This window comes from Diorhabda carinulata, chromosome X (genome assembly GCF_026250575.1).
Source record: "Diorhabda carinulata isolate Delta chromosome X, icDioCari1.1, whole genome shotgun sequence".
Lineage (NCBI taxonomy): Eukaryota > Metazoa > Arthropoda > Insecta > Coleoptera > Chrysomelidae > Diorhabda > Diorhabda carinulata.
Genome location: NC_079472.1, coordinates 2,866,342 through 2,882,384, shown reverse-complemented (window position 1 = coordinate 2,882,384; position 16,043 = coordinate 2,866,342). Strand labels below are relative to the sequence as shown.

Below are 16,043 nucleotides of genomic sequence, written 5' to 3'. Positions count from 1 at the left end.
CGTCCGACGTCGTGATTATCTCCAGACGCCGCGCCGAACGTGAAACTCTCCGCGAATATTGATAAAAAAACAATGGAAAAGAGAAATTGTAAGAAATTAAGTTTTGCTAAACAATTTAGGTATTCAAACCGTTAATTTATACAATTAATTAACTCAATGCTTGTTTTTTCCACTTCAAACTCGTGTTATCATTATTTTTTAATAATTTTGATTAATAAATGAAATGGGGTAAAATTTTGTATTAACTTCACGTCAAATGTCTTGTCGTACGTCACGTCAAACGTCATACGTCAACTATAACTTTTTTTAGGTTATCTCACGATATTCAGGGAGGTTTTTAATAAATTAAAAATGATTTTAGATTAAATTTGTATTACAATATTTTTATAACTTTTTACAAATATTGGTCTCATTATGCACAGTGGTAACTATTTCGCATAACAAATTTTTCTGACACTCTTTATCACATTCCTTTTGAGCCTCAACTGGTCCGTCTTTGTAATAATACCTGGATAATATAAAAATGATGAAAAAAAGTTTTGAGAGCAACAAAAAATCTCACCTGTGGTACAAACTAGCTAAAGTTGAGTTTTTATTTAAACTATTGAAGACTAAAGCATCCAATTCGGTCGGAGTTAGAGCGTTTTGAGTACCAAAAGCTTCTCTAAATGAATACAGTTTTTTCCAATCGATACTTTTTTTTTCATTGGCAGTTTTCAAATCAAAAGTATATGTTTCGGTGTCCCAAACATCCTTAAAATATTAAAACCAATAAATTTTGAAAAAATATCGAATATTCTTCCTATTTTATTTGTTTTTTTTTTGTTTCCAATTGTATTAGTTCTACTGAAAATGGAATATTTTTTCGCTGTCGAAAAATCGGCATAATCCGACAGAATTTCAACAATTTCCGAACTCGCCGCTACCAAATAATTCAAAAGTGTGGAAAACGTACCAGAAATTCTAAGAAACGGGCTCTGTTGCCGACGCGCCTACCGATTACCAACTAAAATATGTATGACTGGCGTTAGTTGACTTGATTAGTGTACTGGAACAACCAGAATCCTCATATTGTCATTGAAGAAGAATTAAACCTGCCTGGGATGTGTGTATGGGCAGGTATTTCAGCGAATCACTGCGAAAACTTCATACTAATGCAGGACAATGCCCGTACATATTTGTACGGCAGGTATTTAGAGGTTGTTTGTCGCTATGGATTAACCAGCGCGTGGCCTGGACTTCAATTCTATCGAGCATCCATGGGTTGAACTTAAGAGAAAAGTTCAGGCCAAAAATCCTGTACATAGAAATCAAAACTGAAGAATGGGATAGCATCGAACAAGATCGAGTAAAGACCACTAAATTTTGATGGGTTAATTCCAAATAAATCATTATTTTGACGAATTAAAGTTTGTTTTTTGTTTACAGTTTTCTTTCCTTTTCGTTTGATATTTTTACTTCGCCAAAAAGGTAAAACCGTTGAAGGTGTTTTAACTCAACTCTCTTTGGACAGATCAACTATTTTGAGGAGGAAATTAATAAAAATTTGACAATTATCGTTTGGAGGATACCGTGATTTGTATACTTACAAAACCAGTACTATCCACCAAATGTACTTTATAATTAGGAGCGCCTCTATCTGCTATTAAAGAGCCCCCATTGAAACTGACTCCTATAGGTTTATCATCGCTGTTATAGTGAACGAAGAACTGATCCCTGTGCGTGTGTCCGTTGAATTGTGCCGCAACTGTATTCGAAAATCTTCAAACAAAAATTTCTCAAACTTATCGTCATTTTTGTATTTAATAAACTACCTACCTGTTAAGAATTTTTCGAAACGCCTTACCCCAACTACCAAGACAAGAAGAAGTTTGTATATGATACAAGATGTGAACGATTTCTTTGTCTTTTTCTGCTTGTTCCAGAACTTCTACCAACCATTTTAATTGACCGTAAGGATCGTTGTTGTCATAAAGATTCCACCTGGGTATTGAAAATAGAAACTGGTATCAAAAATTTGTACTTAACGTGTTTTTCTTTTGGTCCGAATTAGCTGGATTTCAAACATGATATTTTTTGCGCTATTGCGTCTTCAGATCCATTACTACATCTGTTATTCTGTCCAGGTCAACTTCCAGAGATTCCAGGAATAACAAAATCTAATCAAATTTCTACTAGGGATTCAAGTATGTTCAAAAAAATCGCCTCTTTCTGTCCTATTCGATTCGCAACAATTCTTTGTACACCATTCAGAGCAACCACAGACGCTGATTGAGTAAAACAACAACTGGAATTTTTAGTATAACCCCTAGATTTGTAAACCGATAAGAAACGTCCAAAAAAAGCTACTAAAGGTAATACTGATGATTTTTTTTCGAAATCCACTGTATCTATGTACTCCTGCTAGTTAAACAGTGACTAGACAGATCGCCTAAAGCAGCAGTACGACCAGGCATCTTCAAGATAAGCTGTATCTTGCATTACGACAACGTACCAGTCCATTCCTCTTTAATTGCGCAAGAGTTTTTAGCAAAAAAGGATTCAAAATGCGTTTCTTTCACGAGGTTTTCATTTTGGGGGAAGATCCAACGAATAGGGTACCTTTCGTATCATTCTGGAAGCGTCACATTCCAAGTACAATGACTGGATACTTTGTCGAGATGCAACATCCATTTCGTGATTTCTAAGTACACACTATCCAGGTACGAACTTTTTTCGGACCATCACTAAGGTATCAAAGATGGATTAATCACAATAACCGCAAAAGAGAAAGCGGGGTAGCATGTTTGCTACTAAATTAGCTTTCCTGCAGTTAGTACATCGATGCCAGACATAGAATATTGTCATCGAGATGTGGCAAACTTCTCAAAGATTTGGACATCAATAAAGATTATGCGCAGACAGCTCCCAGCATTAACTATCCTAAGAAATCTTGAGATATCTTGAGCCTGCTAGCCTGATTGATCAATCGTGGATCTACTGACTTATGTCACTAAAATATGGACTGGAGCTATGGAGAATCAGCTATCGAGGCACGTCTTTACCGTTCATTACAATCCATAGAAGCTTAAACTCAATACCTACAGGCAACTCCACACGGCAGACACCAACTAGCGAGCTTTTTTTGTCTTTAATGTGATTGTGTGTTTGCAGTGGATGGACAAGTTAAAAAAATAGCTAAAGAAGTAGTATTATTATTAGATTAGCTCCGTACTTACCAGTTTTCTATAGAGCAAACGTTGTTGTTCAAAACTACGACTCTAAAACCTTCTCTTACAAGAACGGTATAGAAACCTCCTCTTCTAATAGTTTCTTTAATCGAATCGGTATTCAACCACGCAGACCATTCATCCAGAATCAAATCGTACAACCACTGCGTGTTCAAATCATCACCGATAGATAGTGGAGCGAATCTGTAAGAAACGTCCTCTTCGTATCAAAGATACAGATGAAGAATAAGAAAAAATTTCGTTTTATACTCACACGTTCACTGGATGGGCTTCGTGGTTCCCGAGAACGGGATAAACGGGAATATCGTTAAAAGTAGATTTAAATAATTGCACGATTTTTTTAATAGTATCGGTATTTGATTCTCTGCTCGTTTCCCAAACTCTATGAGACACTAAATCGCCAGTGAAATAAACGTAATCCAAATCCTAGGATACGTAAAATAAATAATGATTTCAAAAATCTATCGTTTACTTCACCTTCTTAACCATTTCTTTGAAAACTTCTTCGACCAATTGTAGCGGGGCGTCGGAATTCGATGAAGCGCCCCAGTAACCACAAGCTTCTTCGCCCGATTTGGCGTCGTTTTGATCAGATTGACAGCACAGAGGCTCTCCGCAATCTACAGCTTTACCTTCAGTGTAATTAGGATCGTAATGTATGTCTGTTATGTGTCCGATTCTGAAAGTTTTAGCACCGGTCGACTGAAAAAGAATTTCCTTGAATTTCTCGAAGAAATCGGGCTTTTAGCGCACCATTCTTGACGATTCCTATGTAAAATGACCTCAATGATATCCCCTACTTATTTTTCTCGGCAAACTCACCAGCTTACTCAATCGGAATTCCTTGGAAGACCTCCGACACCAGATAACTTCTTAGTTAGAAAGGAGGTAAGAGCAAGTGGCCTTGTTCATCATCCTAAAAGGTTTATACCCATTTTGGCACGAAGAAGAAGGTCAACTCCTATTGTCCAGGCCCGCCTAAAGACGACGACTACATGGCGCCCAACTAATGGGATATCAACCAACTTCCGAAGGAGAAGGCGAACACCGAGCCCAGACCACTGCGCTTGCCTGAGGGTTCCAACCAAGAAGATTCTTCCGACAGGAGGGATGTCGTGCCATTGATCGGTTCTGTTAGGAAGCCAGAGAGGCGGAATAACATAAATACGTGACCGAATCGATCCTACGACAGTCAGGTGCACTTGGTCGAACGAGAACCTTCTGGGATTGAGCTCATTAAAGTCAGACATCGTCCTTGGAAGACCTCCGACACCAGATGATTTCTTAGTTAGAAAGGAGGTAAAAGCAAATGGCCTTGTTCATCACCCCAAGAGGTTCGCATCCATTTTGGCACGAAGAAGAGGACGAGGCCCTCCTAAAGACGACGACGACGGTGAAACCTTTTAGATGAAGACCTAGTGTTGTGCCTTAAGACCAATTCATTCATAACAGAGCTAAAGATGTTATATGGCCCAGGCAAATGGAGACTGTTTATAGATTCGTCAAAAACGAAATTAAAAGTTGTCCTTTTGGCAAATGGGAATGACTTACCATCAATTCCAGTTGCATATTATGTTGACAAGAAGGAGACGTACTTTACACTGACTTAAAAGTAGTTACAGGCCTGCAGTCAGGATTCACAAAATATTGCTGCTTCCTGTAGTCCCGAAGGAAAATATTTAGTTACCATTTTTGCATATCCAGCTTGGATTGATTGATCAAGCAGTTTGTGAAAGCAATGCGCAAGACATGTGAGGCGTTTCAATGTTTGAAAGCGAAGCTAAAATCAAGAAAGGAGTTTTTGTGGGTCCCCAAATTAGAGAACTAAGTTGGAATTTCCGGAACCGTTGGTGATATTTGTACTGAACACACTGTTTACACCACCACTACACCAACACTCGCAACTACACTGTCTGGCAAGCAGTTTACCTTCAGTATCTGAAGACGATAACTTGGTTATCGAAACGCCTAATCAAAAAAGAAATCTGAACTGAAAATTTAGGAGCAGTCTCCGATGAACATCCATCAAGACACCGCTAAGATGGAGAAGTGGAATGCAAACATGCTGCCGCAGTACTGCTGGGTTTTGGGAAGAGACAGCTTTACCTCAGGGTACAAAAGGATTCCCCTGAAAATGGTGGGCGATGGAAGAAACCGGCAGTTACATTTGGATTCATTTTACATAAGAATCGCCAAGCTTGATGAATTTTTTTGCAGCAGTATTATTGGTGATACATTACTTCTACTTTTTCTACAGTTTCGCCTTCGGGTATATCCAAGTCCCAATCGAAATAATCTTGACCTTGTTCGCAGTCCAAAAGCATGGCGCATATATTCAGATTATTTATAGTAGCTTCTTCAACAATGTAACTCAAAACGTCCTGAAATGTTGAAAGTGAAATAAAATATTGCTCTAAAATTGAGACAGAAATAAATGAGGGGAATGCTGCAAGAAGATTTCTTAATAGTTTTGGTACAATGGAACATCGATTTTTTTCACTTTTTTATCATTGTTCATTAAACTATTTTTTGTTTTTCATATAGGAGAACAAAGAGGAGTGGAAGTCACCAAAACATTCAATGCAGATGCAGCAAGAAGATTTCTTTTTGGTTTCGGTTCAGCTGAACGTTGATTTTTTCACTTATATCAGTCAGATTGTATCAGATTGTTAGTTTTTTTATTTAGGAGAAGAGGAAGAAGGCGAGGTCCACAAAAAATTCAACTATCAACAACCTAGAGCTAAAAAGGTGCAGAAAACTCTCTAAGAAGATCTCAATCTTGTTTTGGTGGAGCTGAAAAGTGGTTTTCACTCTATTTTCTGCCATTTTCTATCTAATTTTGCGCTTTTTCATTTATAAGAAGAGGAAGAAGGAAAAATCATCAAAAAACTCAATCCAGAACTGTGAAAATAAGGAAGATGCAGCAAGAAGATTTCTTTTTGGTTTCGGTTCAGCTGAACGTTGATTTTTTCACTTATATCAGTCAGATTGTATCAGATTGTTAGTTTTTTTATTTAGGAGAAGAGGAAGAAGGCGAGGTCTATAAAAAATTCAACTATCAACAGCCTAGAGCTAAAAAGGTGCAGAAAACTCTCTAAGAAGATCTCAATCTTGTTTTGGTGGAGCTGAAAAGTGGTTTTCACTCTTTTTTCTGCCATTTTCTATCTAATTTTGCGCTTTTTCATTTATAAGAAACGAAAGAAGAGAAAGTCATCAAAAAACTCAATCCAGAACTGTGAAAATAAGGAACATGCAGCAAGAAGATTTCTTTTTGGTTTCGGTTCAGCTGAACGTTGATTTTTTCACTTATATCAGTCATAATGTATCAGATTGTTAGTTTTTTTATTTAGGAGAAGAGGAAGAAGGCGAGGTCCACAAAAAATTCAACTATCAACAACCTAGAGCTAAAAAGGTGCAGAAAACTCTCTAAGAAGATCTCAATCTTGTTTTGGTGGAACTGAAAAGTGATTTTCACACTTTTTTCTGCCATTTTCTATCTAATTTTGCGCTTTTTCATTTATAAGAAAAGGAAGAAGAGAAAGTCATCAAAAAACTCAATCCAGAACTGTGAAAATAAGGAAGATGCAGCAAGAAGATTTCTTTTTGGTTTCGGTTCAGCTGAACGTTGATTTTTTCACTTATATCAGTCAGATTGTATCAGATTGTTAGTTTTTTTATTTAGGAGAAGAGGAAGAAGGCGAGGTCTATAAAAAATTCAACTATCAACAGCCTAGAGCTAAAAAGGTGCAGAAAACTCTCTAAGAAGATCTCAATCTTGTTTTGGTGGAGCTGAAAAGTGGTTTTCACTCTTTTTTCTGTCATTTTCTATCTAATTTTGCGCTTTTTCATTTATAAGAAACGAAAGAAGAGAAAGTCATCAAAAAACTCAATCCAGAACTGTGAAAATAAGGAAGATGCAGCAAGAAGATTTCTTTTTGGTTTCGGTTCAGCTGAACGTTGATTTTTTCACTTATATCAGTCAGATTGTATCAGATTGTTAGTTTTTTTATTTAGGAGAAGAGGAAGAAGGCGAGGTCTATAAAAAATTCAACTATCAACAGCCTAGAGCTAAAAAGGTGCAGAAAACTCTCTAAGAAGATCTCAATCTTGTTTTGGTGGAGCTGAAAAGTGGTTTTCACTCTTTTTTCTGCCATTTTCTATCTAATTTTGCGCTTTTTCATTTATAAGAAACGAAAGAAGAGAAAGTCATCAAAAAACTCAATCCAGAACTGTGAAAATAAGGAACATGCAGCAAGAAGATTTCTTTTTGGTTTCGGTTCAGCTGAACGTTGATTTTTTCACTTATATCAGTCATAATGTATCAGATTGTTAGTTTTTTTATTTAGGAGAAGAGGAAGAAGGCGAGGTCCACAAAAAATTCAACTATCAACAACCTAGAGCTAAAAAGGTGCAGAAAACTCTCTAAGAAGATCTCAATCTTGTTTTGGTGGAACTGAAAAGTGATTTTCACACTTTTTTCTGCCATTTTCTATCTAATTTTGCGCTTTTTCATTTATAAGAAAAGGAAGAAGAGAAAGTCATCAAAAAACTCAATCCAGAACTGTGAAAATAAGGAAGATGCAGCAAGAAGATTTCTTTTTGGTTTCGGTTCAGCTGAACGTTGATTTTTTCACTTATATCAGTCAGATTGTATCAGATTGTTAGTTTTTTTATTTAGGAGAAGAGGAAGAAGGCGAGGTCTATAAAAAATTCAACTATCAACAGCCTAGAGCTAAAAAGGTGCAGAAAACTCTCTAAGAAGATCTCAATCTTGTTTTGGTGGAGCTGAAAAGTGGTTTTCACTCTTTTTTCTGCCATTTTCTATCTAATTTTGCGCTTTTTCATTTATAAGAAGAGGAAGTAGGGAAAGTCATCAAAAATCTCAATCTAGAACTGTGAAAATAAGGAAGATGCAGCAAGAAGATTTCTTTTTGGTTTCGGTTCAGCTGAACGTTGATTTTTTCACTTATATCAGTCAGATTGTATCAGATTGTTAGTTTTTTTATTTAGGAGAAGAGGAAGAAGGCGAGGTCCACAAAAAATTCAACTATCAACAACCTAGAGCTAAAAAGGTGCAGAAAACTCTCTAAGAAGATCTCAATCTTGTTTTGGTGGAACTGAAAAGTGATTTTCACACTTTTTTCTGCCATTTTCTATCTAATTTTGCGCTTTTTCATTTATAAGAAAAGGAAGAAGAGAAAGTCATCAAAAAACTCAATCCAGAACTGTGAAAATAAGGAAGATGCAGCAAGAAGATTTCTTTTTGGTTTCGGTTCAGCTGAACGTTGATTTTTTCACTTATATCAGTCAGATTGTATCAGATTGTTAGTTTTTTTATTTAGGAGAAGAGGAAGAAGGCGAGGTCCACAAAAAATTCAACTATCAACAACCTAGAGCTAAAAAGGTGCAGAAAACTCTCTAAGAAGATCTCAATCTTGTTTTGGTGGAGCTGAAAAGTGGTTTTCACTCTTTTTTCTGCCATTTTCTATCTAATTTTGCGCTTTTTCATTTATAAGAAGAGGAAGAAGGAAAAATCATCAAAAAACTCAATCCAGAACTGTGAAAATAAGGAAGATGCAGCAAGAAGATTTCTTTTTGGTTTCGGTTCAGCTGAACGTTGATTTTTTCACTTATATCAGTCAGATTGTATCAGATTGTTAGTTTTTTTATTTAGGAGAAGAGGAAGAAGGCGAGGTCTATAAAAAATTCAACTATCAACAGCCTAGAGCTAAAAAGGTGCAGAAAACTCTCTAAGAAGATCTCAATCTTGTTTTGGTGGAACTGAAAAGTGATTTTCACACTTTTTTCTGCCATTTTCTATCTAATTTTGCGCTTTTTCATTTATAAGAAAAGGAAGAAGAGAAAGTCATCAAAAAACTCAATCCAGAACTGTGAAAATAAGGAAGATGCAGCAAGAAGGTGTCTTTTAGGTTTTTGGTTCAGCTGAACGTTGATTTTTTTTATCACTAGCCTAGAGCTAAAAAGATGTAGAAGATTCTCCAAGAAGATCTCAATTTGGAGCTAAAAGTTAATTTCAACACTTTCGTCCCTCTTTTTGCATCAAACTCAAAAGGAAAAAGAGGACATAAAAAACTCAATCTAGAGCTGGGAAGATGCAGTAAGAAGATCTTATTTTTGTTCTGGTTCATCTGAATACAGATCTTGACTTTTTTGTGTCATTTTCCATCAAACTTTCCATTTTTTTATTTAGAATGGAAGGAGGAAGTTTGATCTAGAGCTATAAAAGTAAAGATCAACATAATAAGAAGACCTCTTTCTTGTTTTGATTCAAATGAGCTTTAATTTGATTTATTCCTGTAACTTCTAGTGGGACTCTAATTTTTTTCATTTAAATGCAGTTTGAACTTCCGAAAAACTAATGTAGTTATTCTTGAGAAGCTAGAGATTAATTTCGAAGTAGTTCCTCGTGCAGAATCGCTCAATAACCTCAAAATTTTGTGTAAATCTGGCCTACAATTTTAGGCCATAAATCCCTAACAAATAATATCATCTAGGTACTAGACATATTACATATCAACGTAACTTACTTGATGATGATAAAAACAGTATCATCAAATATTATTAACCTCTTTTTCATCGAGATATCGTAACTTATAACTTAATATTCAGTTCAAGTTGGAACTTATGTAATTTTTCTGCAATTTCAGGATGTAATTTTGATCTTTATGGACTCAAAAGTAGCCAAAATGCTACATAACCTCAAAAGTTACGCCGCTATTCTAGGAGCAAGAAAGAATCAAAATCATACGTTTCCTAATTTAATTCAATATCATTATATAAAAATATTTCAAGTCTTTTCTGTTTTAAAATTAGTCGAAAAGTTAATTTTTCATCGATCTCTTAAAAACCATTGAAAAAACTAATTTTAAATCAGAAGAGACCTAAAATCAAGAACATTTAGATGTATTAATATATCAAAAGGTCTAAAAAATAAGAAATTAAAGGAATTTATTTAAAAATATATAAAAAAATAACAAAAACTTACTACGTGCGGACCTATAGCCCCTTCGCAAACTTTAGCGTCTTCAATTTTTAAAACTTCACAGAAATATTCGCCTTCAGAAGATAATTGAACGTTAGTCATGCCGAGAGATTTCTCTCCAAGTAAGAGACCTATCAAAACATCACACAAAACACAAATATTTTGATCAGCTTCTATACTTTTTCCTAGTAAAAGTGAGGCGTAAAGTCGATTTCCTTGGATCTTTTGCATCACACGTTCAGGCCATCGTAACGAAGAAACGATATCTATATTAAATATAAATAGACAAAGTTATTGAAAACAAATATCTAAACCTTCAAAAGATCGTTTCAGAAGAAATGTTTTTATAAAATATCAACCAAAGTGAATCAATAACAAACATATTTATGGTCAAAATAACAACATAACCTCAATCTACGAGTTGCGGCAAAAAAGTTAGTTTTTTTTATTAGACTGCTACAACAGAATACACTAAGAAAAGTTTTCTATTCCTACATTATAATTAATTGTATACATGTGTCCATTAAATATCTAAATTTTAATTACGAAAATTCCATTCGGTATTCGTTCTAAGAGAATCTCTGTGTGGTGAAAATTTTTGTTAGCCGATAATCAACCATCTCTTCAGTGATCTCTTCTTCTACCTCTGAGTTATTTGATATCTTCCACTTTGCGAATATATTGAGCAGTCTAACGAATTGTCAAAATCAGCATTTAAAAATGGCCGCCGTGGGGTAAACAAATGCTTGTTCCTAAAGTTTTTATGTGCTTTGTTAAATTTTAGACCTTATAATTTGCAGTTCTATTGCAAAATGGCTCATTAAAGAGCTGCTACTTGAAAAAGTACGAATTTTCCTCCCGAAAGCATGGCTTTGTTATTTTATTTTTTTCGACTATGCAGTGTTGTTCTTAGTTAAGGTAAACGGTAAATATAGTTTGAAAGGCATATACATTGGAAACTAATTAGCAGAATTCTGAGTTATTATTTTGCAACATTCAAAAGTACTCAATCGTGTTCGATAAACTCAAATGCAACAGTGGAAAGCTTACTTGCTGACTGACTAAAAAACCTTTAAAAATTCCAGTTTCCGCTGTATTAATTTCAATGAAAGAGACCTAAAAAAAAGTATCTATGGTTTCCTCTTAACATCATAAAACCAAAAAATAATACAAAACAACTTCCACTATCGAGAAAAAACCAAAAAAAACCTAACACGGATACATTCGATAAAATTGATTGTTTACCCCACGGCAGCCATTTTGATGTGGATTAGCTCTTTTCTTATATTACCAAAATTTTATATTATTGTTTCTGAACTATCCTAGTATTCTCATCCTAGCTTTTTGGAGAATATCATTTTTATTAGTTTTTATAAATTTTCCTTTAAAAATCTCGGTATGTTACTTGCCGTTGTCACCTGTCACTTCACTTTTGATTCTAGTGCTATATTCATTTTTCTCAGTGTAGTTATTTCAGCTTCATTTCTCAGTGTATTCTGCTACACTTTACATCATATGTCGTTGGCGATTTCATAATTCATGTGTGTGGTTTTTCCTACTTACTTACTTAAACTTACTTTTAACTCAAGTTTTTAGTTTCATGTTGAATTAGAGGATTTCAAAGTATTTTTAAAATGAAGAACTACGCGTTTTAGTCTGGATACTCAGATTAGATAAATATTATGTGTTCCAATTTTGATATTACAAATGATTTATCTGATCAATATTTTTATCTATACATTGTTTGTTAATAAGAGTTAAAAATCATAAAAAATGACATAGTAATCAATCAAGTATCATTATCGATGTTGTTTAGTTAATTTAAAACAATTTCTCAATTTGCATTAACATTTTCCAAAAGTTTTATGCCATAAAAGTACCACACATGAGTAAACAAATAGAAAAAAAAATAACTATTAATAGATTTTTCCAAATGTATCTTATAGAATGACCAAAATAAAACCAAGCAATAAATAAAGAAGAATTTAATTTCTTACACATATATTTGATTATAAAACACTCACCAGTTTTATTAGCATGTGAGTATACGATACATATTAATAGACACACCCCTGAAAAATACGTAAAACTTTTCATTGTCTATTACACGTTTTCACTCAATGACCACCAAAAACTTAGTGAAATCAAAAAATTTAATTCGAAAAGTATATCTATAAGTACTCATGTTTAGATTAGATTATGTTTATATTCAAATAGGTTTAAATTATTCGATTCAGCGTGATTTTTTTTATATCTAAAACACTATTTTCATTGTGTTCTCCATAAACGTCAAGATTTATAATTATTACTTGTATGTAACCTGCAATCAAGTTACATTTTCATTTCCAATGTTTTCAAATTAAAACACTGTATTCATATATGTAAAATCAAAATAAAAGCATAAGTTGACCTAAAGGGTAGAGATATATATGTTTATACATGATGAATAAAAAAATAAAAATCATAATTAAAAAAATTATCAAATTTTGACTTATATTTCAAAACGAATACTGAAGTGCGCATGCTGGTACGTTGACAACTACCAAAGATAACTAATATGTACGGAGGGAACCACTAGATACGTATTACATTAATTATGCATAAAAATTGTAAGAAACTAAAAAAATTGAAAAAACCAAGCATCCAAAAGACTCTAACAACTCAAAACAACGCTGAAAAGTTTCTAATGACAAGTGACGTTTCCTAATTATCTTGATATGCTACAAAAATTTCAATCATTGCTGATTTGTATACTACTAGGTAGACAATTTACATTACAACAACAATATAAAAATTGGTGAATACCCAATAAATAACTCGTAATTATAGGCTATAATTAAATTTTTGAAATTTGAAACTAATTTTGACTTTTTATTTTATATATATTTCCAAATTTTAATTTAATTTAATGAGTTTTTACTTGTACATGCTAGTGAAATTTAGTATTCATAAAAGCAGAAGTACTTAACCTTGTTTAAAAATCTCGTAATTTCAAAAAATAAGTATTTAAATAAATATGTGTATTTAATTATTAAATAAACATATGTTTTGTTGCTTTGTTATCAAATAATATGTTATTATTACGGGTACAAGACGTTATAGATAGGTATATTTGTTAGAACAATAAAAATGGATCATTACGAAAACAGGAAATTCAAAAGATATTTAGGATATTTCTTAATTTTATCTTCTATACTCATATTTTGGAAAATAATGACAATAGAAAAAGGTAAGATAGTTGATTTTTATAGTTTTCAAATCTATTCAGTTTATAATTGGAATTGCATTGAATGTTACCAAAGTAATCATCTTCAGATTGGTAATTGTGAGTAGTGGGAATAAATAGTATGCTTTTCTAATTGTTAGGGAAAAAGTTACATTTGAAATTATTCATTGCAGACAATGGGTTATTAATAGGAGATCTTAAGGATAGATTGCGTATATACCAATATAAATTGCATCTTACACCTCAACAGATGATTTTATTGAATATGCTCGAGAATGATAAACATTTAGACGATATGCCTTTTATTTATGCCATAACTCCTACATATTATAGGTATTCACTATATTAACAATAATATTAGTTTATCTTTGTTTCTATTTGTTTATTTTTATTGTTAATACGAGGGTTGTCCATAAAATAGAGTTTCTAAGGAGCAACGAACTCTAGGAACGTCGTTAGACGGGATTAAACGAGGCTGGACTGTAGCTTGGCTCCTTTTCTTCCAGTTTCCGCCCTGGAGAGATGTTTACAACTTTCATTCTTGTCTTGGTAGCTGTGAAATGTGGAACTTCCATTTCATTCTCACTTTAGATGTGAATTATGCTCATTGATTTGTTTTTTGTGTGTAAAGAACGTTCCTCCAACTATGTGAAGTGTAGAAAAGTGAGCAACATGGTGTATAGAATTCAAAGACGGATATAGACAGAAAACCTCACACAACAGGCATTATTCAAGTTTAATATGGTGCTTTCCAAACATTCAATATAAACATGTTTTTCATTGTGAAAGTTCGTTGGGTACCTTATTTTATGGACTAACCTCGTAAAAATTTACCTCTTGTATTTAATACATAGTGTATGAAATAATTTCACAGGTATGTTCAAAAAGCTGAACTCACTAAAATATCTCAAACTTTAATGCTTGTACCAAATATCCATTGGATAGTTGTTGAAGATTCCGAAGAAAAAACTGCTTTGGTGACTAATTTAATAGCAGAATCGGGGTTGAAAGTAACACATCTCACCGCTAAAACACCCCCGTTTGAAAAACTTAAAGCAAAGGTATTTTAAGATCTTCAATAATTCGAAAATTTCTTATAATTTTTAAAAATTTTTCCAAGGATCCAAGATGGAAACGACATAGAGGTGTAGAACAAAGGAATAAAGGACTCAGTTGGTTGAGATCCAATATGCAACTGGGGAAAGATAAAGGATACGTTTATTTCATGGATGACGATAACACTTATAGTATTAAACTTTTTTCAGAGGTAAGTGGATAATTTTTAGACATACACTCGTTTTATTGAATTTTATTTAGATAATGAAAATTAAAAAAGTGGGTGTTTGGCCAGTTGGACTTGTCGGAGGGTTTTCAGTTGAAACTCCTATTTTAAATCGGGAAACTGGTAAGGATAAAGTGTATTAGTCCTGATGTGGTTCAATAAAAAAATTTCCATAGGGAAAGTGGAAAGTTATAAAAGCGGTTGGAAACCTCAGCGACCTTTCGCTATAGACATGGCTGGATTTGCTTTGAGTTTAGATCTAATACTAGCGAAACCGGATGCGAATTTTTCTTATAAAATGGATAAGGGCTTCCAGGAGAGTCAATTTTTGAGTTATTTTACAACTAAAGAAGAATTAGAACCTCTAGCGGATAATTGTACAAAAGTTTACGTGTGGCATACTCGTACAGAAAATCCAGTAGTTAGGGCTGAAGTTAAAGGTTATGAAGTATAATTTTTATCCATAAAAAATTTAATTTTAAGAAAATTTTCTGATTTTCAACAATTTTGTTTTGTTTAAATCGAAGATTTTCTCACAAATTCGTATTTACAGGGTGATGTGAAATATTTGAGATTACAGATTTGATTATTAATTTTTCTTTCTATAATGCATATCTATATAATAAAAATATATTTTATACAAGGGGTATATAAAAAGTTTTAACTCATTTTATATAAAAATCATGAAAAATTCAATTTACAATAACAAAATCTGTAAAATATAAAATTTTATAGTTCGATTTTGTTATATTTGGTAAATTTATTATAGGGTGGGTCAAGATATATAATTTTTTCTACTAAATCGCCCTGTATTCTATATTATGATCCAATTTTTTAATAAAATTCATCATTCCTTGTACTTGTCAATTTTTTTATGATCATATTTTTAAATTAGTACTTAATGAGTTTTTTTTAGAAAAAATTTTATAGCTTCTATAAATTTATTTCTTATTTACCTTTTCTGCAGCTGAGGTATGCTAATCTAACTTAAAATTGTGATAGTTTTGCTCATTGTATTTTTTTATATTTTTAAAAATAAATTATTTGTTTATATTTAAATTGTTTTATTATTTCTCAGGTCTGCCGTTGATTTATTGTAGCAAATATTAAGGATATCGATTCAAAACCATATCTAACGAACTGGTTCGTGAAAAATCGAGATCGATTTTGATAAATCGATATTTTTTCGATTTAATATAAATAACGATTTCTATAAAAATCGTTGTATGGAAAGTTGTTCATAGACAAATCGAAATCTCGTAAAATCGATTTTGAAAAAATCGATTATTACTACAAATGTTT

The 16,043-nt window shown here is 32.9% G+C and overlaps 2 protein-coding genes across 2 annotated transcripts; one reads left to right on the top strand and one right to left on the bottom strand.

Moving 5' to 3' along the window:
• Positions 1–355: 355 nt before the first annotated feature.
• On the bottom strand, positions 356–12,375 carry LOC130901669 (sphingomyelin phosphodiesterase-like). The gene is made up of 10 exons (XM_057813198.1): positions 12,258–12,375; positions 10,237–10,499; positions 5,471–5,611; positions 3,708–3,932; positions 3,484–3,656; positions 3,219–3,413; positions 1,819–1,983; positions 1,590–1,761; positions 563–753; positions 356–508 (listed from the first exon to the last, which is right to left on the bottom strand). Exons 1-10 carry the CDS (start codon positions 12,328–12,330, stop codon positions 385–387), a joined length of 1,722 nt encoding a protein of 573 aa, XP_057669181.1. The 5' UTR covers positions 12,331–12,375; the 3' UTR covers positions 356–384.
• Positions 12,376–12,995: 620 nt separating this feature from the next.
• LOC130901674 (galactosylgalactosylxylosylprotein 3-beta-glucuronosyltransferase I) lies at positions 12,996–15,800 on the top strand. Its single transcript, XM_057813205.1, has 6 exons — positions 12,996–13,462; positions 13,633–13,792; positions 14,334–14,520; positions 14,580–14,726; positions 14,777–14,864; positions 14,918–15,800. The coding sequence occupies exons 1-6, from the start codon at positions 13,363–13,365 to the stop codon at positions 15,193–15,195; spliced, it is 960 nt and encodes a 319-aa protein (XP_057669188.1). The 5' UTR covers positions 12,996–13,362; the 3' UTR covers positions 15,196–15,800.
• Positions 15,801–16,043: the final 243 nt, after the last annotated feature.

Excerpts from the sequence above, each read along its gene's own strand:
- LOC130901669 (XM_057813198.1), bottom strand. The coding sequence starts at position 12,330 with ATGAAAAGTTTTACGTATTTTTCAGGGGTGTGTCTATTAATATGTATC. Across the intron at positions 5,612-10,236 it reads GGGCTATAGGTCCGCACGTA|GACGTTTTGAGTTACATTGT; the intron begins GTAAGTTTTTGT and ends TCAACATTTCAG. Across the intron at positions 3,414-3,483 it reads GAAGCCCATCCAGTGAACGT|ATTCGCTCCACTATCTATCG; the intron begins GTGAGTATAAAA and ends CGTTTCTTACAG.
- LOC130901674 (XM_057813205.1), top strand. The coding sequence starts at position 13,363 with ATGGATCATTACGAAAACAGGAAATTCAAAAGATATTTAGGATATTTC. Across the intron at positions 13,463-13,632 it reads AATAATGACAATAGAAAAAG|ACAATGGGTTATTAATAGGA; the intron begins GTAAGATAGTTG and ends TATTCATTGCAG. Across the intron at positions 14,521-14,579 it reads TTGAAAAACTTAAAGCAAAG|GATCCAAGATGGAAACGACA; the intron begins GTATTTTAAGAT and ends AATTTTTCCAAG.